The sequence below is a fragment of the Sminthopsis crassicaudata genome, chromosome 2, assembly GCF_048593235.1.
Source record: "Sminthopsis crassicaudata isolate SCR6 chromosome 2, ASM4859323v1, whole genome shotgun sequence".
Lineage (NCBI taxonomy): Eukaryota > Metazoa > Chordata > Mammalia > Dasyuromorphia > Dasyuridae > Sminthopsis > Sminthopsis crassicaudata.
In genome coordinates this window covers 523,129,544-523,153,025 of record NC_133618.1, presented here as the reverse complement: position 1 = coordinate 523,153,025, position 23,482 = coordinate 523,129,544, and the positions used below count along the sequence as shown (strand labels likewise).

Below are 23,482 nucleotides of genomic sequence, written 5' to 3'. Positions count from 1 at the left end.
TTGATTATGCTTTTCAGCTAGTCCAGTGATTCTGATATTGTCTGTCCTGGATTTATTTTCCAGGTCAGTTGGTTTTTTTCATGCGGCATTTTCTTCTTTTTCATTCATTTGAATTTGATTGATTGATTCTTGATGTCATTACCAATGACGTCACTTGCCCAAATCTTACTTTCAAGGTGTTGTTTTCCTTAATTAGCTTTTGTACTTTCTTTTCCATTTGGCTAGTTGTACTCTTTAAGGAGTTGTTTTCTTCATTGGATTTTTGTATCTTCTATTCCATTTAGCCAATTCTACTTTTTAAAGCAGTTTTCTAAACTTTTGACTCTTTTTTTCCCCAGTTCTCTTACATCATTTTTATTTCTTACCCAATTTTTCTTCTACCTCTCTTATGTGATTTTTAGTTTTCTTTTTGAGCTCTTCCTTGAGTATTTCTGGGCTTGAGACCATTTCCTGTTTTTCTTTGAGATTTGCCCATAGGTTTTTTGATAATTTTGTTTGAGTTTGTGTCTTGGTCTTCCTTGTCACCATAAAAACTTTCTGTGGTCAGATTCTTTTTTTTTTTTTTTTTTTTTTTTTTGGCCTTTTTCATTTCTTTTAAATTTTGAGGTCTATTCCCAGGGTGGAAAGAGTATTGTCTCATGTTTCTCAGGACAGTTGCTGTAGATCTTGGGTATGATGCTAGGCAGCAGTGAACTATATCTTAGGAAAATTGGGGGTATGGCCTAAAGTGAGCATCTGTGTGTCAAGGAAACTGGAGCAGTGACTGTGAATGCTTTTGAAACCATTAAGAATAATTGATGATGCAGATAGACACCTGTAAATAGGAATTAACTGCTGATCAAAATTTTCATTTCAGTACACATTCTGATTTCCAAAGACCATGAAAATAATTTCTTTGATGAAGCAGTTTGTGATATATTTAATTTCATTTATTGCTTCCATTTTGTTATTTTGAATAAACTCCACTATGTAGAATACCAAAGTAAGGGCCATGGGACCTCAGTTTTGTATCTGGCTCCTCACAATTTGCAGAATTGAACTTAGATTGGTTTGAGAGAAATTGTTATAGGAAGTGTGTCCAACTAAGAATGTTAAGGGAAAATTGAGAAAGCATAAAAAGTACATTCCACTCTTGGGAAAGTGATAACTATTTTAATCTTTTTATTGTGGCAGAAATATAGGTTATTTACTGAAAAAGTGTTATTCACAGTTATTTTAAAGAAGTAAATTAATAGGGATATCAACAGGCAGTATGTATTATAGAAAAAAAAAAAGCCACTAAGAGCCTCAGTTGAAGTTTCTCTTCCCAGAGTAGTTTTTTGACCTTGGGCAAGTTCCTTAACTTCTCAGTGCTCCAAGTTCTCTAAGACAGTAAGTTACAGAAAAGGTGCTAGCTGACATCAATAGAAGGAACTTCCTCACCTAGTTCCTTGACCAGTGAAATCCCAGCTCTATTCCTGATCTTATTTCACAAAATAGAATTGCATTGTAATGGTTAGTTTCTTGAATAATCAACTTGATGAGATTTTTCTTGTTTTTGTTTCTATTAGCTGTAGCAGATTAGCTATGAGAATTATGGTTATTTGGTGGTTGACATTGTTATAATTTGCATTGATGTTAAAATAATATTAATATTTGTCATTCTTTAGATCTTCCTGTAACTTCCCCATTGGGCATTGCTGTGATAAAAAATTTAGAAAATTGGGAACAAATCCTACAGGAGAAAATGGACCAGTTTGAGGGGCCGCCTCCAAACTACATCAATACATGTCCTAGTGATACCTCAGTAGGAGCAGGACCAGCAACCCTACGCAACAAAGCAATGTTAGATCCTGAAAATACTCCATTCAAGTAAGAAAGCTTTTAGAGGATTATTTTTGGGGTAATATTCTCTTTACATATGTAGACTTGTCATAAACCTATTGTTAGGAAGACTTAGTATAGACATTCAAAATCATCTTTTCAGTAATAATTAATTTATCTTGTGCTGTTCAGTCTGCATTCTATCATTGTGTGGACCCCAGTATATAGTCTAGCCAGTTGGCAATGGTTTAGAGTATTCTTTGAAAAGGACACAGCTAATTAGCTTATTGGAGATTACTTTCATTTGAAATATAGTCTAGTTAGCAAAGCAATGATGAATTATAAGTAAGCAGAAAAACAAGACATCCTTTGAACTACAATTTAATAATTGTAGCATAATTTAATTAGGTATTTGAATTATAATAGGTATTCTGCTGAAAGGACACTTTTTCCAAGGTATTTTTTCTTTAAGTGGATGGGGGGCAAGCCTGTAAAATTTTTTTATATCCAATGCTGTTATCTTCCAAATCTGTATATGTATTTATATCTCAACCTTCCTTCTGGAATAATATGATACTCTTAAGCATTTAAAGGGGAGTTGCTAGAATTGAGATGAAAAGGTCAACAGTTCATAGTTTACAAATATTCTTATAGTTTAATCTTTGTTGTACTTCTGTGCCAAATTTATTTGCCTTTTTTCCTTATCTTTAAATTCTCAGTTTCAATATTAATTTATTTCTAGTACCATGACTGACTGGGTCTTTGGATGACCAGAATTTGAAATCTGCTTCCCCAGCTCTCAGTATGGCACCTGGGATTCTGATTCCAGGCAATAGATTCCCTTAGCTTGGTCATTTTAGTTCACTTCATCCTCTCCTCATTTTCTGATCCTCAGAAAAAGCTGTCTTGCTTTCCCAAACTCCTTGAGAGAAGCAACTCCTTTAGGCCTTAATGCTCCCCCAGTTTTGATGAGGCTAGGAAAAGCAGACCTTTTAAGAGAGAGTGACTCAGAGGTCAGTATTTCCTGACAACATCAAAATCTGCTCCTCACCTTGTTTGCTGCTGTCTTTTTGAAGTCATATTAGCTCTTAATGGACAAATTGCTCATAAATTTACATGGTGTGATATGTCTGGCTATCCTAAGTACCCCAGAGCCAATTAAAACTATTTAGGGATCCATTCATTTCTTTACTGCAAAGTCATGAAGTAAGTTCCTCATCTGGAATTTTATCATCCAAATTACAAGTTGTTAATATTATTACAAATAAATGTTTATGGCTGTATCAAACTATCAGTCTATAATAATTGAGAAGGAAGGACCATTCCACCATTGTCCCCAGAAGTCTCCAAATATAGCAAGTTTTATCACTGGATGGACAATGTGTTCTTTCGATTAAAATAACTATATTTTTTTGGTTTGTTTTTTTTTCCCCCTAGATCCAGAGATTCCTCTGCATTTCCAGCTAAACGACTGTGGCATTTCCTTGTTAAACAAGAAATCCTTCAAGAGACATTTATTAGATATATATTTACTAAGAAAAGAAAACAGAGTGAGGTAATTGGATAAGAGAAATACTTTTATATTGTGATTTATAGCCATTTTTTCTTTTAATTCTCTTACTTGAGTCATTACTACATTAAAAAATGTTCATTGTAGGGACAGTTAAATGACAGTGGATAGAGCACTAACCCTCATGAAGTCAAGAGGTCCTGAGTTCAAATCTGGCCCAGACACTTAAAACTTACTAGCTCTGTGACCCTGGGCAAGTCACTTAACCCCAATTCCCCCCCCCCCCCAATAAATTTTCATTGTAGTTAGATTTAAAAAAAAAAAATTAACATTTAGTTTAGCTAATTACCAAAACACAGAATCCTTCACAGATTTGATAACCAGTGTCAAAACCAAAATCGTATGATTTTAATTTTTGTACTAGGTTCATAATAGTTAAAAGAGTGGAACTATTGCAGCAAAGTCAAAGAATATTTTTCCTTTAACTTGGCGACTTAGAAGCTTCACTATTGATTACATTTAGAAGAAAAGATTTTAGGGATATTTAAAATACAAATCTGTTTCAGTTTATGAAAATGTTAAATACTTAACTTCATCAAGGAAAAATAGAATTCTACAATAAATGTAAAAGTTATTTATTTCTATTGCACTAATTTTCCATCTTTTCCACCATCACACCAGAAATTTTCTTTTAAAAATTGTAGTACAAGAAAACAGAAAATAGGAGTATAGGGACTTTTTAAAGAAATATTTTTTGAACTTATTTGTGTTGTGTTCCTAGATAGGTATTTTTTCATCTTCACTACATTTTATGTTAATTGACATCACATTTCCAATCAGTTTTTCCTTTTTATTTTTGTATTTCTAAAGAAGAATTTGTAATTATATTTTTCTTTTAATGGTAGGGTGGTCATTTCCATTGTAATATTTTCATTTCTTTAAAAAATTTATTTCATGCATGTGTTTTGTGTTTGTGACTTTGTGATGTTGTGTAGTCTGTAGAAGATCTTGAAGAACAGGTCAAACAAAACTTCGTAGTGGAAGATTGCCTAAACAAGGTAGTATTTGTCCCAAACTCCTTTATAAAATTTCTAAGGAAAGCACTTTCTTCTGTAATACTAACAGAGACTCACGAAATTCTGGCAAACTAATCAGAAGCACAGTAATTATTGCCCCCCCCCCCCTCTCAACTCAGTCACTTACTGATTTTTAGCATTTTTTCTCTTTTTTCCTTTATAATTTTTTTCAAGTCTAATGAATCAGTGACATTCAAGTGCCTAGCTTCTCTCTTCCTTTCTCTTTTTTTGTTCACATCATCTTTGATTTTCAGTCTGCTTTCAAGTAGAATGTTATCTTTTCCCTACTTCTTGATCCTTCTCCCTCTTCCATTGTCTTTTTTCTATCCATGATATCTTTCCTTTATTTCTTTTCCTATTAACTTTTTTCAGCCCTGATTCTTTTTCTCTTTCCTCCTTTCCCTCCTCCCTCTTTTCCTCTTCTTTCTCCTTTAGCCTCTCTTTACTTTCCATTACTTACCTCTCATAGTTCTTTGCCATAGCTTTTTCCTTTATTGCTCATGCTCCTTACTCCTTGAGGTTCACACTGTTAGTCCTAAGGTGGCTGCCCACACTTCTGGTACCCAGTGAAGAGGTCTGTTACTTTAGTAGATTACCAGCCACAAAAGATATGTTCTGTGTCTTGTGGGGCACCTAATCATTCATTAGTAGCCTTTAATCTCAAAGAGAAGCCTTTGCAATTTGGATGCTTTCACTTACCATTTCTTGCATGTGTTTATTTTTCACTGTTTAGTATATGCATATTTTTTTGCACACCACTGCAATTAAAACTTGGTATCACATGTTTTGTAGGTTGAAGCTGATCTTGGTTATCCAGGGGGAAAAGCAAAAATCATCCACAAAGAATCTGACATGATTATGGCATTTGCAGTTAATAAGGTAAAAAAAAAAAAGTACTTCATTTACATTTAAAAAGAATCCAATAACTATACCATGCAGGTTCTTTACTCAAAAATGTCTCTGCTCTATAGGCAAACAATAATGAAATAGTCCTGGCTTCAACTCATGATGTACAAGAACTTGATGTTACTTCTTTATTGGCCTGTCAGTCATATATATGGATTGGAGAAGAATATGACAGAGAATCAAAAAGGTTTGTTTTTCTTGTGCTGTTTATTTAAAGTTAGAAAACAATATTAAATGATTATAAAAGAAATTTTTATCATCTTGAAAAGTCTGTTTCTCTTCATACAGTAGGAGAAGTGTTTTATTGGTTTGATTATTTTAGTGACTAGCCCCTTTATTGGTGAATCAACTACATTCTATATCTGAGGCTCCAAATCACATATAAACTACCGTAACTATTTGCATTATAGGCCATACTTTGTTCTCTTTCTGGTACCAGCTATCTTGGAACTTAATCTTAAGTAAGTGAATTGTGGTCTCCAATTAATTACTAGCCCCCTGCCTTTTCAGTAAAACAACTGACTTATCATTTATAAATCTCTATCTAATTTGATCCCCATTTATGATTAGCAACAAACTTAATTAGATTTATTACATTAGAAAGGCATATTTACTAATATGGTATTGTAAGAACAGTTGTCATAAAACTGTCTCACCAGATTTTTGAGATATACTTGCTCACAAGTACATAAAGGGCAAGGGAAAGTGAACTCAGCACATATGCAGCAAAGAGATATCCCATAACCTTCAGGTTATTGGAAGTTTTTTTCTCCCTTTATGAAGTTCTTAAGAAGTTCCCCTTTTCTCTGTGTAGCTTTCTGTTAGGCTCTGATGAGTTGGTGCCTTTTTAGAGTCTTGAAGCTGTTTTTTTTTTTTTTTTTCTCAAGATTTCTATTGAGTTTTCAGTTGTGATTTCAAATATTTTCATCAGTTATTGATACTTTAGGGATGTTAAAACCAATTCCAATGGGAAATCCAAATCTTTTACTCTTTGGTCATTTGCCTAGTCAAGGGGTAGGGAAGAGAAAAGCTCTTAACCATTCTACTCATCCAAGCAATTTCTTCTTATGGGCTTGGCTAGCTTGCTAGTGTACTGGTGGATTCTCAACTGGGTTGCTGTTTTATAAGTCCCATGGGACAAGATTGATTCTCTTCAACCAACCACAGCATATTTCCTGTGTGACACTTGTTTTCATTCAATTCTATGCAGTTTTCACCTTTGATTGATTTAATATAGATTTATAGGCCTTATTTACATTTCGTTTATGTTTTTTATTCTATAAACCATTACATATATTCTTACCTAATAATAAAGGCATGTAGGCATAGAACATCTTGTTAGTTGATTTTGAAGAGTGTGGGATACTACTTATACATATAATTTGTTAATTATTTAAATTTACTTTTTGAGGGATCTGTAAAAGCTGGAGAATAGGTGAATGGGAAACAAATGAATTCAACACTTTTACTACTATAATATGCAAAAAATCAGAGAAATTTTGTTTGACATTGATTACAAATATGTTCTAGTAGTTCATACCCATTTTCTGCTATGAGAATTTCCTTATCTTGTCTCCAGGATCTTCATTGGTTTTTCACAGTTTGCTACTTTCATCTTGAAGATGTCAACAGAGTATTCCAAATCCTATTAGTCAAAGCTAATAGATTGATTGAATTTATTTTTATGTCATGATAATTTAAGTGCATTTCTGGAGATATCCCCTGGACATATCTTCCTGACCTAGATTTTTTTTTTAACCTTTTGTAAGATAATCAGGTAGATAATTCAGGTGCAGTTAGCCTTACTGCTTGATAAATTTGAAGAAATATGTATGGCTTGTCATCCTTAAAATAGATTCTTCTTTCATTATATTTGTTATGTTTGGTTATGTGTGTTATGTATTTGCAAACTATGTACATTCTATCTTGGTTTTTTACATATGTAATACATTTACATATGTATATGTATTTTCATAGTGCTGATGCCTGTTCTATCAAAGACCTATTTTACTGAATTTCAAACTTAATAACTTTAATATGACCCATTTTACATTAATCTCAAGCTTTTAATTAAATTAAGGAATGTTTAAACTGGGGTATGTCATATAGTTGATAGTTGATATGCTATTTATAGCTTTGTTCCATCAGTTACTAACCAAAAAAATCAGAGAATTAAGAGAGAGGAAGTGATTCCTAATGGAAGGCAACAAAATTTTGAGAGTTTCAAGTATGGAGTCAAGAGAATTTCCAAGCATGGAGAAAATATTCATGTAGCTTCGGGGAAAAGCAAGAGAGAGGTTTTAGATCTATGACCTTAAAATCTCTTGACATATGAAAAGGATATCTCAGTGTTAAGAAAATGGTTTTAAATTATGTCAAAAGTTCTTGTTGTACAGCAACATCCAGCGTGCCACAGGCATAATAGCCATGATATGAGCCCCTATTTTAAAAATATTTTCAACACAGTCTTTGGAGATTTTTATCCATGGAAAATTTCTCCTTATTTACTACTTTATAATGGGGAAAACTATTTTTACAGACATTTCCTCAGTGACTTTATTAGAGTACATTAAAAAAGCATTCTTTATTTACATATTCCATAAAGTATGAACCATATTGAGTTCATGAGGAAACGTGTATGTTGACTTAAACTTGTTTTTCTCTTAACAGCTTTTCTAGCTAATTTATGCCAATAAAAATCCCACCCATGTTTTAATTGTTGATATAAGCAAATGGAATAACCCTAAGTAAACTGAATATATAATATACATATACATGTATATAAAAATATATACACACATATATACATATATATACCCACCCCATCCCCCCCAAAAAAAAACTACTCCTGGCTGCATAAATATAGTCAACCAGGCTCTCTAAACTATTATACACATTAGTGGGTATTTGTAAATTTATGTTTTTCCCAGTAGGATTTATTTTTTTTCCCTCTTGGGTGAATATTTGATCTAAGTAGCATTGTAATTGGAAAATGGAACTCCACAGTAATTATCTCTCTTCCCCCCCCCCCCACCTTTTTCCCATTCTTTTTTCCTTCCTTCCCTCACTCCCCTCAAACATGCACACGCAGTTCTGATGACGTTGATTATCGTGGTTCTACTACAACTCTTTCTCAGGCCCCAACGGCATCCTTTACAGTGAGTCAGTTACATCCATCTTCTTCTTTGCCATGGCTAGGCAGTGGACAAACAAGCACTGGAGCTGGTGTGGTATGTATGCTGTTTAGTAAAGGTGCTATTTTCGAACATAGTTTTCTTCTAAAATAAAATTGTGTTTACTAGTAGCAATATCATTTTAAGAAACTAATGTTTACTATTAGTGTTCAAGAAAATGTATGAGTGTTCTTATTAGGAGTGTAAAATATAATTGCTTCATTTGCAGTTGGGCAGTAGGAATTTTCTTCCATTCTCCCATTCTATTCTGAAGAATCTGTGGGTTGTTATTGTAGTACAGTTTTGAAGGGGAAAGACATACTTCAGACTCAGATATGGAGAAAGAATGTAGCTATAGGAAAAAGACAAATTGTAAAGGATTGAGAATTGGTGGATTTGGTAATAAATAGGTCTATAGATCTCTAGAAGATCAGTAATGATCCAATTAAAAATGTTCAAAAATAAAATAAAGAAGGAACAAAGGATATTCATGAAACTTTATCTGAATGGGTAATTCAGCATTTAAAAACAATAACAGATTCTTTTACCCTATCTGAATTTATTGCCTCTTACTGTTCTGTATTCTTCGGGAATCTTTGTTAATGAAGGGCAAGGCTAGCTTGCTGACTGTTCTCACTGCTGTCCCCTGGGGATTTCCTGTGACTATTTTTTGCATTGAAAAGATTAGAATGGTCCCCTTGCAGTTCAGCATTGGGGGTAGTTAAAGCAAAATGCCAACAACAGTCTAGTGGCTACTTTTAAAACAGGCAGTGTTATTTTTAACATTTTTTGAGACTAAAGATTAAATTTGTAAAAATGTACTTGAGATCTGATACTAGTTTCCATGTAAAATGTCTACTTGAAATTCAAGTACCTCTTTTAATATGATATAGTAAAGAGGAAGTATCCTATAATGAAAAGAGTCAATTCTGGGGATTTAGTATCCTCCTCCTCAAAAAATACCTCCCAGATGTTCTTGTTATACCATTAACTAGTTATATAGTCTTTTGTGAATCACTTAACTTTTCTTTGGCTTTTTAACCAATCAGTTGGGGCTAATCTTTCCTATTCTGTTTTTAGAATATCTCACCAATTTGTAATGAGAATCAGATGAGGACCAGTATATGTAAAAATGCTGGGAAAACTATTAAATTTATATGTCATTCCATTAATTATGCAACAAATTAATAATTATTTAAGGTATCAATTTCTTTTTGACAAATTAACGCAAATCATTCTCCAATGTTCTCCCACCACAAATTTAGAGGAAACAGTATTGTTTTATTAAAATTTATAATTTATATATTACATCATTCTTATGATATAGGAATATATTTATGCCTGCTGCAAATATTTTTTTCATTTAATTTCATGTGTAGAAAATTTATTCTTTGGTTGAAGAATTCTTATGTAGAATCTATAGCATACCTTGCTTCCAAGTCCCATTAAAAGATAATCTTCTGCCTATGTCTAAATGTATACATTTATGTTAATAGGAGGAATTTGGAGTCAGTTAGATGGGGTGGTAGTGGTGGGGAATCTATAGAATCAGTGCCCTAGTTGTGATATTTCTCAAATCATACCATTTAGGTAGTTACTTATATTTTTGGCTCACCCAGGCCTATCAGGAATGGATCAAATGATCTTTCCCTACTTTTTTCACATTTTACCTACTTAGCTTACCATGATTCTCTGATTCTTTTTTTTTTTTTAAACCTTAGCTGGGCTAACACCTTTCTTAGGACTTATAGCTCTTTCAGATGTTCCAGTTATTGTGTGACCATACTGTTAATTAAGTAGCAGTATTAATGTCCAGATATAGGTGACATCAGTTGCAAAGTTGCCACTTAGGACTCCTCAAGAGCCATTTAACACATAGCCTTTACTGATGTTTAATGATTGTTTTAACATTGAGGAATATTTGTGTAGTTAAACCTGCTCATTAAATCCATCATTAATCTCGTTTATAATCTCAAAGTCATTGATGAAATTAAAGAATATTACTATCTGTCATGAAGGAAAATCATAACTCACAGTATGAAAGCCTCATGTGAGTGAAGACTTATACCATTTATGACTTTCTTTATTAAAAACAAAACAAACCTGAATTTGTTAACAGTATACCAATTGTGAGGTTACATATTGAGATAGAGTGATTTGACTTGGAAAAATTTCTAAACCTTTTTCTTGGTATTATGTGTCCTGGAAGAAAGAAAACCAATACAGTTAAGGGAAAAACTTTTCAGGGAGACTGATCATTGTCTTCAGATACTTAGGTGCTAGTAGGATCCCTTTTTACCAGAAGTATTCAAGTACAGGCAAAATGTTGTAGAGGAGATGCCCGTTTTGAGTAGAAAGTCATTGAACATAATTGACTTCTAAGTCTTGAAATTCCATGATTCAGGTAACCTTCTCTTTCTCTTCCTTTATTATAGGTAACAGTTGGAGTGAAAGGGAAAGATGTTTTTAAAGCTTACAAGCTAAGCAGAGGCTATGGATCTGATGTAGATTTGCCTGTTAAACTCAAGGGCTTTACTGCTTATTCAGGCCAAGCCAGCAGTAGCCCTAGGGAATGAATAGCTTTGGAGCCACATGAAAGCAGTGTCTTTAAATTGTGTGGGTTAAAGGAGTGAAGTGGGAATATAAATCACATGCTAGCTAATACTTTTTATACATAGGTTATTTCTATACTGTAGAAGCACATCTCCCAAGATTAAAATTTGTTGAGAAGTTTGGACTCTTCATGAGGAGCATGAATCAAATTCATTTCTTTAATATGTTCCCTTTAAAGCTTATGAAAAGAAATCTTCATAATGTCAAGAGAATGACTTCACATCCTGTTCATCAGTACTGTAAGTTTCTTATTTATCATCTAGACAATATAAGTAAAAATATCTTCTTCATATTGACAAATTCAGAATAGAAGATCAAGTTCTAAATCCAAATCAGAAGATATAGGCTCATAGGACTTCACTAGTTATTAACAGTTGGTCCTTGGACAAATCTTATGATGACATTTGTGAACTATTGTTGCACCATTTATAAAGGAGGGATGGGTTATCTATTTGAGAATTGCAAACTGTAAAGCACCATGTGAATACTAGCTATCATATTGAAAATACCTTTTATTTCATCATCAGTGATTTTCTTCTCTGTGTTTTAGATCTGACAGGAGCTCAGGATGGCAGTGTACGAATGTTTGAATGGTCTCGTCCACAGCAGCTGGTGTGCTTCCGTCAAGCAGGCAATGCAAGAGTTACTAGGATGTATTTCAATTCACAAGGGAACAAGGTCAGCCCTTGGTGATGAATGTCTAAATCTGCCTAAAAATTGCACTCAGATGGGACTAGATAAGGATCTAATTTGAAAAGTAATAATATGGCCTTAAGAAGTCAATTCAGTGTTCTTAATTTACATTGATAAGTATCGATTTAGGGCTTTTCTTTTAGTTACAGTGACAAAAATGAATTAATTTCTGCCTTTAGGGAGCATGTGAATCAGATTTTTAATTAGATATCCTTTTTATTTTAAAAACCACCTCTATTTCTGAGCAAAGTGGTGGGTAATATTACTGTGTCTACTTTAGTGAGTCTACTCTTGTGAGCAAACTTTTGAAAGAGACCTAAGTCTCAAGTTCCAGTTGACCCAAAATGGAGGGATAATTTATAATAGGTGAGGAACAGCGGTTGGGAACGATAGAGACATACTATGCTTTACTATTTGGAAGAGTAGATGATAGTAAAATTAAATTATGGAGGAAAATATTATTAAAGTTGAATATGTATGTCTTGCTTTCCCCATAAATATTTCAGTCAGTGGAATAGAGGACTGGAGAACATAGATTTAAAAATTTTTTTTTATTATTCTTGCAGTGTGGTGTTGCAGATGGAGAAGGTTTTCTGAGTATTTGGCAAGTAAATCAAACTTCATCCAATCCCAAACCTTATCTGGTAAGTAATGTGAAACATACTCACAACAGGACATTTAGTAAGGCCTTTATAGTAAGAAGAATAACTTGATCTAGGAGACATGGAGCTAGCTAGAGATGGTACTTTGAAACTTTGTCCTGGATTTATTACCTGGTTGTGTCTATTGACCTCTTTTTTTCAAAGTTTGAGAGGTGACTGTTAATAATTAAATTAGGTCAGTGGCTTTATTTTTTGTCCTTCTGTTTTGTTCTTGATTCTGCACTAGCTCACATGTTCCTTAAACTCTTTGAGCCTTACTAAGATCATATAAAAATTCTAGTTCACAGAGTTATTGGGAAAAAACATTTATTAAACTTAAAATGCTAGATCTTTGTTTAAAATTGCCTTTTAAAGCTATAATGTACTTTTAATTTAAAAACTGTTTTCATAATCATCAGATAATTGAACCAGGCATTCACTGAGGTCCCTTCCAGTTCTAACATTCCATGATTCTGTTTTCTACTTTCATAAACTTTTGTTTGTGCTTATCTGTATTAGAAAGCTTTGATTTCCTACTTATGATCATGTAATTGTGTAGAGATTTGAGTTTTCCATATTAAGAGTGCATGTAGATGGGGATTATAGAATCTCAGAGCTCGAAAGGAAGCTCTGAAGTGATATGGGTTTATCAGGACCTGAACAGGAGTCCCATTTGCAACAGTCTGACTAGTAATCACTTAGCCCCTAGTTAATACTTTGTCTCTCTCTTACTAACAGACTTCCTGACCTGTTCCCATTGTGCATATTATTTCATCATTCCATTTCCTTCTTTAACCTTCTGGAATCCATCTAGCTTTTGCTCCTCCTCTCATTTTATGGAAATGGTTTTGTCTAGTTCATCAGAAACTTTTTCAATCCAAATACCTGTCAGTCTTCTGTCTTCTGGTGCACTGAAGAGTCTTTTCCCTGGCTCCTTAAGATTCTGTCCCTTTCCTTTTAGCTACATTATACTGATCTTGGCTCCTTTCTTCTCTGTTACTTGTTTGACTCCTTTTAACTACGACAGATTTCTGTAACATGTATGAATTTAACCTTTTATTGATATTTGATGTATGATAATTTACTAATTTCTTAATAAATCATCAAAAATAGGAAGCTTATTCTTATCATCTGATATATAAACTTTTCTCCTCAGTGTTTGCTGAACATCTCTAGAAAAATTGAAAGACTTATTTATTTGAAATGAGATTGTCTTTCGAGCTCTAAAAGATCAAATTAGAAACTGTGAGTAGAGATTACAAGAGACAGATTTTCATTTAAGCTAAAGAATAGACCTCCTTGATTCTTTTACTCACTCTGTTACCATTCTCTCTCCATTTCCCTTCTTTCTGTTAAACTTTTAAAAATCGTCTAACCCTAACATGTCTGTTTCTTCATTGTTCTGGCTCCCCCCCCCCCCCACACTATTGAAAGTATTCTCTCAGAGGTCAGTAATGACACCAAATCTCTAAATCTAACCTCCCATATTCAGTCCTCATCCTTTTCAACTTTCTGCAGCTTTTGACACTGTTGGCTACCCCCTTCAAATAGGCATTCTCTTTCCTTGGTTTTAAAGATATCACCTTCCCCTTATTCTTCTTCTACTCCTTAAATGTTTCTTTGCTGTCTTTTTTCTTTAGTGATCTATTATGTTTCCTGAAATGTTAATGTAAATGTTTCCCAAGGATTGTTTTTAGTCTTCTTTTCTCTGTAGATGCTTGCCATTACTTGTACCCATGGCTTTAAATAAGCATTTCTGTGCAGGTGATAAAATCCCAATTGCCTTCTCTAGTCTTCTGACTGACTCTTTCTCTTTGTGGTATCATCATTTACCCTGTGTCTCATTTTTGAAACCCTGGAATTATTTGATCTTTTCCTTTAGTTACATTTCAAACTCAGTTTCTTGCTTGTTAATTCAGTCTCTAACATGTCTCAGCAAGAATCCCTGTCCCCCTCTGTTATACTATCATTACCCATTACAGCCTCTCATTGCCACTGTTATGGTAATATTTCAATAGTCTCCAAATAGGTCTCTCCACCTTCATACTACTTTGAAATTAATCTTTTTAAAAGTACATAGATTGAATCATGTCATTTCTGTTAAAAAAAAAAAAACCCAAACAATTTTAATCTTTAATTCCTTTTACCTTTCAAGTTTAAACTCTTCTTTTTCTAATCTTATCTCCCTTCCCTTTCCTTCCCTCCTGTCTCTGTTTGTGTTTCTCTCATCCACATCAAATGACTGTTTAACTTCACTGAAACTTTCCTTGATGCCCTCTCTTTCCCCTCTTGAACTTCACATCACATTACCTTTTATTAAAAACTCTTTTAGTGCCTTACTCTCAATTTTGTTGATGTCTTATCTCCTTCCTAAAGGCATAGATTATACCTTATGTCACTGCCTAGCACACATGATTCTGTAAAAGGACTGAATTCTTTGTCATGATAAGTATTCAAAGGCTGTTTGATCATGTATCAAGGATATTACAGACATTGAGTAGGAGATAGTCTCTAAGATACTTGTAAGATCCCTTATTGGTGCTAAGATTTAAGGATTCTTTAAGGCCTTTAGGCCTTCTAAGGCATTAGAAATCATAAAAATGGCTAAATAGGTCATCTCCTGTCCATCCTTGAGTACTAGACAGGTGCCTAGAATAGATCTTAGTTGACAGTGATAGTTTAAGAAAATGTTTTTTGAACTGAATTTTCACCCAGAATCTTACCAAAATAATAAATGGCCAAATCATGCTAACCATAGAAATAATTAATGATACTTTGCATCCTATTAAAACATTTACATTTTAAACAAGCATGTTTTCATTTAAGCATGCAAAAAGAGAGAAAGAATGTACTAGTTATTGTTTTTGTGGTGTGTGACACTGGACTGGTGTAATCCCCTAGCTTGCCCTAAAGTTTTACATGTTTATTAATCCTTTTTCGGTACCAGATTATTACACATTTTTCAAATACTGTGAGATGTCTTTAAGCTACTTCCTGTTTTCTGGAATAATGTTTTTAGAAAAGACACAGTCATTATGCTTAGTATGTCATTAGTAGAACTATATGCATATTTTGTTTTAAAGAATTTTGATATTTAGTGACATTTTGGATGTGTGGCTAAAACAGAGCATACTTTGTTTTCTGTAGAGTTGGCAGTGCCACGGTAAAACCACAAGTGATTTTGCATTTATTACCTCTTCAAGTCTAGTTGCCACATCTGGACAATCCAATGATGGCAGGTATGTTGGTCAATCATCCCCCTACCTCCCCTCATCCAAGAAACACAGCAGGAAGTGAAGTTTAGTAAAAAGAAGTTCTTGTCAAAAAGTAAATATGGTAATTGTCTTTCTATCTTAATGGAAGTGTAATATAAGTTCTTGGAATTAGGCAGACTTGGGCTCAAGTTTTGCCTCTCACACATACCTTTCAGTACCATGAACAACTTTCTGAGCCTGAAGGTTATAGATGAATTAGTTGATGCTTTCCCTCTACTAAAGAACTAATCCACAAAAAAGCAAAACTTGTCTTACAGTAAAAATATAGCTGCCTCTTGTGAAAAGTCTCATTACAAAGATGTTTATAAGGATAAGAAAAAAAAAACCTATCAACAAAGTTTTTCAGATTTTATTTGCTGCTGTTAATATTATAGCATTATTATGATAGTTACAATGGTTGACCTACCCTCTATATACTATATACATTATACAAGTTAACAGTTTGAATATTTCACTGTAAACTTCTATAAAAACGAGAACACATTTTAAGACAGTATATGTCCATAATGATGCTTATGTCTCTCTTTCTTTTTTTTTTTTTTTTTTTTAAAGAAATGTATGTCTCTGGGATACCCTGATATCACCTGCAAACAGTCTCATTCATGGTAAGTGAGTTAGGATTTGAACTTCAATGATACACAAAAAAAATACTTTCCTCCTTTGAATTTTGTTAAGTAAAATTACTGCCTTGTTGTGTTCCATAGGTCTTGCCCTAGAAAATCAAACTGCCTAAAATGAAGTATTCCAGTTTTGTGCTCCTCAAAAAGAGTAGAAAAGTAGACCTATAAATAAATTGAGAATTAGTATGCAGTAGTAGAAAGAGTAGTGGACTTGGAGTCTGGAGATCTGTTTTGAAATCCTAAATCAAACTTTTTTTTTTTTTTTAACTTAGTGCCAAATGAATTAAATTGTTTATCACTATTAGGTACTTTTTTTTTGATGTGAACCCACATTTTAGTCAGTGGTTTTAACAGATAATAATGCTAGTGTTTTTATAATTTTCAAAAAAATTGTTTTTTATTTATCATAAACTTACTGTTAAAAGTGGCAAACAATAAAAAAAAATTGAATATCTATGATAATCTCATATCTGTAATCTCATGTTTACTTTCTGATTTAATGTTGATTTTGATCTTTGTTCATTAAATTGATCCTTTGTTAGTATAGATGGCTGATTCAGAAATTATTCACACATCAGTAACTTGTCATTTCTCATTTATAAAGTTATATTTAATTTCATTTTTGTGGTATTCCATGTCTTTCATTTCTACAGTCTTCTAACTTTCTTATTGGAAAAAATATTCATGAACAGGATGGAATAAATAATAGAATAAAAGAAGTGTGAGATTTCTGTGTAGTCTTATAAGATTTCAACTTTTAATTATTTTTTCTTTTTTAGTTCTGAACCATATTTTCCAACATATTTTTATTGTATTCATATATGTTTACTTTTATATTGAATTCACCAGCTATTTAATTGCAAACTAATTTAGTTTACAAGTGTTTGTACGTGAGATATAATTTTGGTGGTGGTTTTTTTGCTTATGCTCCTTATATGTATTGTAAAGAAAGAAGATCAAGTGTCCCATGAATTTAGATTTCTTGTTGCCTTTAGGTAAGTGATAGATGCCAATTCTTCCAATTCCATTATTTGATCCTGCAAGGAGAACCTTTCTTTTGTTGCAATTTATATCTTACAATTTCACTTATAATGACGGATTATCTTGTCCTCTGCCCCTCATCTACAGAAGGTGAAATGGGTGATTTGCCTATGGTATGACTTTAATTATTGATCTCGTCAGATCATGGATTTAATTATTATATTTATGCTGATACTTTTCAAATCATACTTAAATTTCCTGTTCCAGTATTTCTACTGACTCTGAATATCACATCTACAAATGCCTTTTAGACATCTTGAATTGAATTTCCAGGAGACATCTTAAACCCAGTTTGTCTAAAACAGAACTCATCATCTTTCCCTCTAAATCTTACCCCCTTATACCTTCCTTATCATTGTAGAAGGTAACATTATGATTCCAGTCCCTTAGCTTCTTTACCAAGGAGTTGTCCTCTTTCACCCTCTATGAATAAGTGACCTTTTAACATCTTTCCAAAATTTCTCTCTCTGATACTGCCGCCATCTCAATGCAGGCCCTCATCACCTCATGCCAGGACTATTGCAATGATCTGTAGGGATGGCTGCCTGCCTCAAGTCTCTCCCCACTCCAAACCATTCTCCATTTAGCCAGCAAAGTGTTCCCTAAAACACAGATCTGATCATGTCACCCATCCTCATCACCTCTTCTATCCCTTCTCCTCCCTCCCAGTAAACTCCGATAGTTTACCATCACTTCAGGAGCAAATACAGAATGCTCTGTTTGGCATTCAGAGTGCTTCATAACTTGGCCTATTCCCACCTTTCCAGTTTTCAGTCCAGTGACACAGACCTCTTGGCAATTCCATGAATAAAACACTTCATCTCTTAATTCTGTTATCCCCCAATCTACAGCAGTTTCCCTCCTATGTTCTCTCTCCTGGCTTTCTTGGCTTTTTTTAAATCCCTTCTACCTTCTACAAGAAACCTTCCTTAGTCCCATTTAATTCCAGAGCCTTTCCTTTTAAAATGATTTCTAATTTATCTTGTATATAATTTGCTTTGTATATGCTTGTTTACATGCTATCTCCCATATTAGATTGTAAACTTCTTAAGCAGGTAGTATGTTTTGCTTTTTTTTTTTGTATTCTCAGAGATTAGCATAGTGCCTGACTCATAGTAGGCACTTAATAAATGTTTACAGAATAAACGAATGATTCTAGGAAGACCCACTTTCCCTTCCCTCCCCCAAATACTTTACTTCACTCCTAATTGATGCCTGAACTTCCATTAGAGCTACATTCTTTTATTTGAACAAAATCATATTAAAATGAATATTTCCCCCCCTTAGAGAGATAATAATTTGGTAATTTCTAGTTCAGAATGAATCAGTTCCAGAACCTTAACCTAAAATAAAAATTGGATTTGAAAGAAAATGGGTCTAATGGGTCTAATTCTGGAAAAGAGAAAAGAATGGAGAAAATGAATTCACTCCCCAAAAAAAAGAAAAAGAAAAGAAAACTTATTTGTTAGAAGATCTACTTTTGGGTCCTTATCCTCTGCTTAATCACTTTGTGGTTATGGGAAGGAGAATTACTTAACTTCTGATATTGTTTCCTCATATATGAAATGAGGATATTAATACTTATTATACCTTATCAATTTATGAGGATTAAATGAGAGAATATAAAGTTCTCATAAAGTGCCTTGTAATTATATTTTATCAAGGGCTGATCTGTCATTCATATAAACATAATCATAATGTTAACACTTGAGAGTATTCTTTAGAACAGGATTATTTGGAATGGAGGAATTTTACATTTTCTCCCTTGCCCTTTCTGGAGATGCCAGGGAGTTAAAAATCTGCTTACCTTGACCTGTTTTTTTCTTGCTAGGTATTAATTCATTTTAGATCTGCTACTACATATTTCTAAAAAAACCAGGACTAATGAGTTCTTTTTTGATATTGGTTCTTTTGAAGCTGGCAAGAGGATATATTAGAGGTGATAGTTCATAATTGAAAAGACCTTTTTCTCTAGTGTCTTTTCCCCCATTTGTAAAACATTTGCCTCTAAATTTTTCTTCATTTTGTACTTTGGGGTTTTAAATATCATTTGCTTTTCCTAACATTTCACAGAATTCCATTTTTTCCTTCTTTAATTTTTCTTAATTGAAAAGAATAAAAATTTATTTAAAATAGTTATGCCTTCAAATTGGAAAAAAAATTCAATAGCTTTTGTGAAATATCAATAAAAATTGTTAAAATTCATTAGATTTGCCACAGTAGAAATATTCATGTCTGTAATATTTGTTTATATCTCCCAGGTTTCACCTGCCATGAGCATGGTGCCACAGTGCTTCAGTATGCACCTAAGCAGCAACTTTTAATTTCTGGAGGCAGGAAAGGATGGGTCTGTATATTTGACATTCGGCAGAGACAAATAATTCATACATTCCAGGCCCATGATTCGGCTATTAAGGCCATGGCTCTGGACCCTTGTGAGGAATATTTTACTACAGGATCAGCAGAGGGGAACATAAAGGTAATTCCATATGGTTCAAGTTCATTGTAAAAATTAAAGGAAATAATGTATGGGAAGTGTTTTGTAAACCTTAAAGTGATCTATATCTATATCTATACCTATAATTGTGAATTAATATTGATAATTTTGAAAACACAGATTATTGAATTATGTACTGATAGTCTGGGGAAAAACTTAATACTTTCAAAATGTTGGTGACTTACTTCAGAAAATATTAGTTTGTGGCCTTATGTTTAATTTGCAAAATTAGTTTCCATTAGATTATTCTTAGTGATGTTTTCCACAGGTTAGTCATCTTTAAAAGATACTTAAATATTTATTTGGAAGCAGTATGACTAATTTTACTTGTTAAATATATTTGTTATTTCCTGACCAATTTGTGGAGTTAGTACAACATACCAATTATTTGTGGGCAGATTTTCCTAAAGAACTCTCAGTAGAGGTCTGAGAAGGAGGCCCAGGATCAGAAGTTGCCTGACATTAGTGGGATTCCTATTCCACTTGGGCCTGCTGATACTTGGTAAACCAGTTTTGGCCCTGAGCAAAACTTACATATATGGAGCCCTTCACTCATAAAGCCTTTTACTTTGGTTCTTGCTGCTAGTGCCAGTTCTCCCCTTTATGCCCCATCTCTTTCTTGAATCTCTTACCACTTGTTTTCCTTCTCCCTGCCTTAGCTGACCTCGCTAGACTTTTCTTTTGCCTGCTTAATAATTGGAGTGCCCTAACCTGTTATGTGGGATCTCTGTTCTTTCCCCTTGCCCATCTCAGGACAGGAATCTCCTCACTGAAAAGACTGCATGGTCCTGATCCTGGGAACCCAGAAAAGGAGTCACTTTCTCCACACTTAATCCTGTCCTCATACACAGCGCCCACACACTATTAGCTTATAATAAATATGCATCGATTGATTCTGTTCTTTCCAAAATGCTTTCTTTTGCTTATCTATGTCCTCTGTTCTCAGAAGAGATAAAATATCTAAGGACTAATCAACTGGGCAGATCTTTGATTTGAAAAAAAAAATTTCTGTGTAAATTTAAATGTGAATGAGAGAGATATTAAGGTTCTTCAGGTTATGCTTGAAATTTCTGAGGGATGATGTAGATGGTGCTGTTGCCCAGTAAAGCTATTGGGGAAAGAGGCTGTCATTGTTAGAGAGGCTGCCCTGAATGGCATGGTAGAAATTTAATTGGAAAAATTAGGAAAATAGGTAAGGGAACCTTGATCAGAACAACAATGATGGTTGTCTATCTGCATTTTTTTCATTTCTGAATTAAATTTAATTCTTTATAACCAGGTTTCTTCAGCTGACTTTATAATACTCTCTTTTCAAATAGGTGTGGAGATTGACAGGCCATGGCTTAATTCATTCATTTAAAAATGAGCATGCCAAACAATCCATATTCAGAAATATTGGGGCTGGAGTCATGAAGATTGAAATAATTCCAGGCAATCGACTATTCTCCTGTGGAGCAGATGGCACACTGAAGATGAGAGTTTTACCTAATGCTTTTAACATCCCCAATAGCATTTTTGACATTCTGTAAACTTAAGCATTTGGGCATTATTTTTATATATACCTTTCAATTTCTAAAAAGCTGCACTAGTATCCAGTATGAGAACTAATTGTGCTTTCTGAGCTGTTTTTTGACAAATTGAAAACAGTACAAAATACTGCAAATCTCTGTTCACATCGAATTTGATTAAAGCAGCTGACTTATTTTGAGCATTGCCTGCCACAATAAGCAGGTAGGATGGCTGTGCATGCATTGTATTGTAATGATTTAACGTATTGAAAAATTATACTTAGTATAGTGAAGGGTTAGCATTATTTGTGGCATTTAGCAACCTGATTCAGAGAGAAATAGATACTAACAGGCCACAGTAGCGAAGAGCACTGGGATAACAAAATGAAATCCTAAGATGTTGATGCTGATTCAGATTTCTCTTCCAGTTCTTGTCACTGATTGAAATTTTCTTATTTGTAATGAAGGGAAGTATCTTGTTAATGAAGATGTTAGGAGTTCTAGGTCACCAGACCTCCAAAAAAAAAATTTAACTATGGAATAGAGTAAACCCATATACTGCAGAGAGAGAAAAAAGACCCATCTATTCTTTTCTGCTGAAATTTTTTTTCCTGTTAGTGTTTCTACTGGCTGGTACTGAAATTTGCACATGAACGCAAACTTAAATGCAATGTTTTCTTTCTAGTTCATATATTCACATTTTTTTCACTGCTAGATTTTCTATTTAAATACTTGCCTTCACATTAGGAATGTAACATGTAAACATGGAATATTTGTAAGTGAACCAAAACTTGTTTTCTTAGTCCAATTTAGTACATTTTCTTGTACCCAAGAAAAATTAAAGATACCACTTAAAAATTACATTAAAATCATACCAATGGAACGTACAATGCCACATTTCAAATGAATGTTGGGCTTTTGGGGGGCCAGTTAACAAATAGTTGGTGATATTGGTGATATTATTTATTACCACCATATATTGTATAAACTATGCAGAGTTAAATATTATTTGCTTGTAATATATTTGCAAATGTTGTCATATTTTGATGTAATTCTTTGGTTATGACCAAAAAAATGTTCTTGAGATATTGGAACTGGTGTCTATGTATTTAAATGTTAACCAGCAAATTGTCTTATTACGTTAATGAGAATGTCAATGCTTGTTCAGTAATAGTAAAATATAATGGCATAACAGCACCTTTCTCTGAAGGCGATGTGAAATACAGACTGTGAAATACGTATGTAAAAGAAAAATAAATGTTGTTTGTTAAAGTTTCACCTTGGTAAGTTTGTTAAATTCAAGCAGACCAGTTTTACCATCTTTTGCATACAACTGCTTTGAAAATCTGGTACAAATTTTTTAGTTTGTTTGAACCTTAAATGATTAAAGACTGGTCTCATTTGTTTTCTTCCTTCTTATTGCTGGTAGGTTTAAATCTGTGAGAAATCTGCTGTGTAGATACTGTTTTAGGTGCCTGGCATCAGTGGGAGAACAGTTCAAGCATTTGTAAGAAAAAGAGGAGATTGCTTTATCAGCAAATGACCATGGACCTTTGACCCAAAAGTAATCACAGAAATTTACTTCTTGGGTTTAAAAGAAGCTGATCTTAGAAGTGGCCACTCCCATCTCCTTTTAATTTCTTGCTTAAAACCTCTGAATCTTGGGGAAATATGGACCCAATAGAACTTAGAAAAAGGGCAAAAGAAGGAGAAATGGGAATCTTCTTGCATGTTAAGTAGAAAACAGAAACAACAAAATGTTGCAAATAGGTCTTTGACAACTTCAGGTAAGAAGATATTTGTTACTTTAATATAGCACACTTTATTACCAAAATCCCATCTTTTTTATTCTTAACATTTTTAGCAGAAAGAATTATCACCAATTCAACTTAATAAAAATAAAAGAGAGGAGTAATTTGAATTATCAACCAGGTTTTAAAATGTGCCTATGGAATAAGATTTTTATTTTTTAAAATGGGTCCTTAGTAACTGGGGAATTTATACCACTTAACAAAGGAATGAAACCACACAAGAGCTGACCAAGGAAACCCTTAAAAAAAGCTATTGACTTTCTGGTTCTATCTTTTTGTTCAATTTTTTCTGCTCTCTACTCTGCTCTAGGAATG

The 23,482-nt window shown here is 33.4% G+C and overlaps 1 protein-coding gene across 5 annotated transcripts in view; it reads left to right on the top strand.

Moving 5' to 3' along the window:
* The window catches only part of DMXL2 (Dmx like 2), a 140,025-nt gene extending 117,393 nt beyond the window's left edge, over positions 1-22,632 (top strand). For 2 of the 5 annotated variants that reach the window (XM_074294514.1, XM_074294511.1), the window contains exons 32-44: positions 1,650-1,851; positions 3,241-3,358; positions 4,309-4,371; positions 5,182-5,268; positions 5,361-5,482; positions 8,387-8,525; positions 11,260-11,320; positions 11,632-11,759; positions 12,341-12,418; positions 15,563-15,654; positions 16,243-16,295; positions 19,613-19,830; positions 21,168-22,632. In XM_074294514.1, the coding sequence (XP_074150615.1) occupies positions 1,650-1,851; positions 3,241-3,358; positions 4,309-4,371; positions 5,182-5,268; positions 5,361-5,482; positions 8,387-8,525; positions 11,260-11,320; positions 11,632-11,759; positions 12,341-12,418; positions 15,563-15,654; positions 16,243-16,295; positions 19,613-19,830; positions 21,168-21,377 (1,571 nt within the window). In that variant the 3' untranslated portion in view covers positions 21,378-22,632. Of the gene's footprint in view, positions 1-1,649; positions 1,852-3,240; positions 3,363-4,308; positions 4,372-5,181; positions 5,269-5,360; positions 5,483-8,386; positions 8,526-11,259; positions 11,321-11,631; positions 11,760-12,340; positions 12,419-15,562; positions 15,655-16,242; positions 16,296-19,612; positions 19,831-21,167 lie in introns of those variants that run through there. The other 3 variants (XM_074294513.1, XM_074294512.1, XM_074294515.1) reach the window with 2 other exon arrangements.
* Positions 22,633-23,482: the final 850 nt, after the last annotated feature.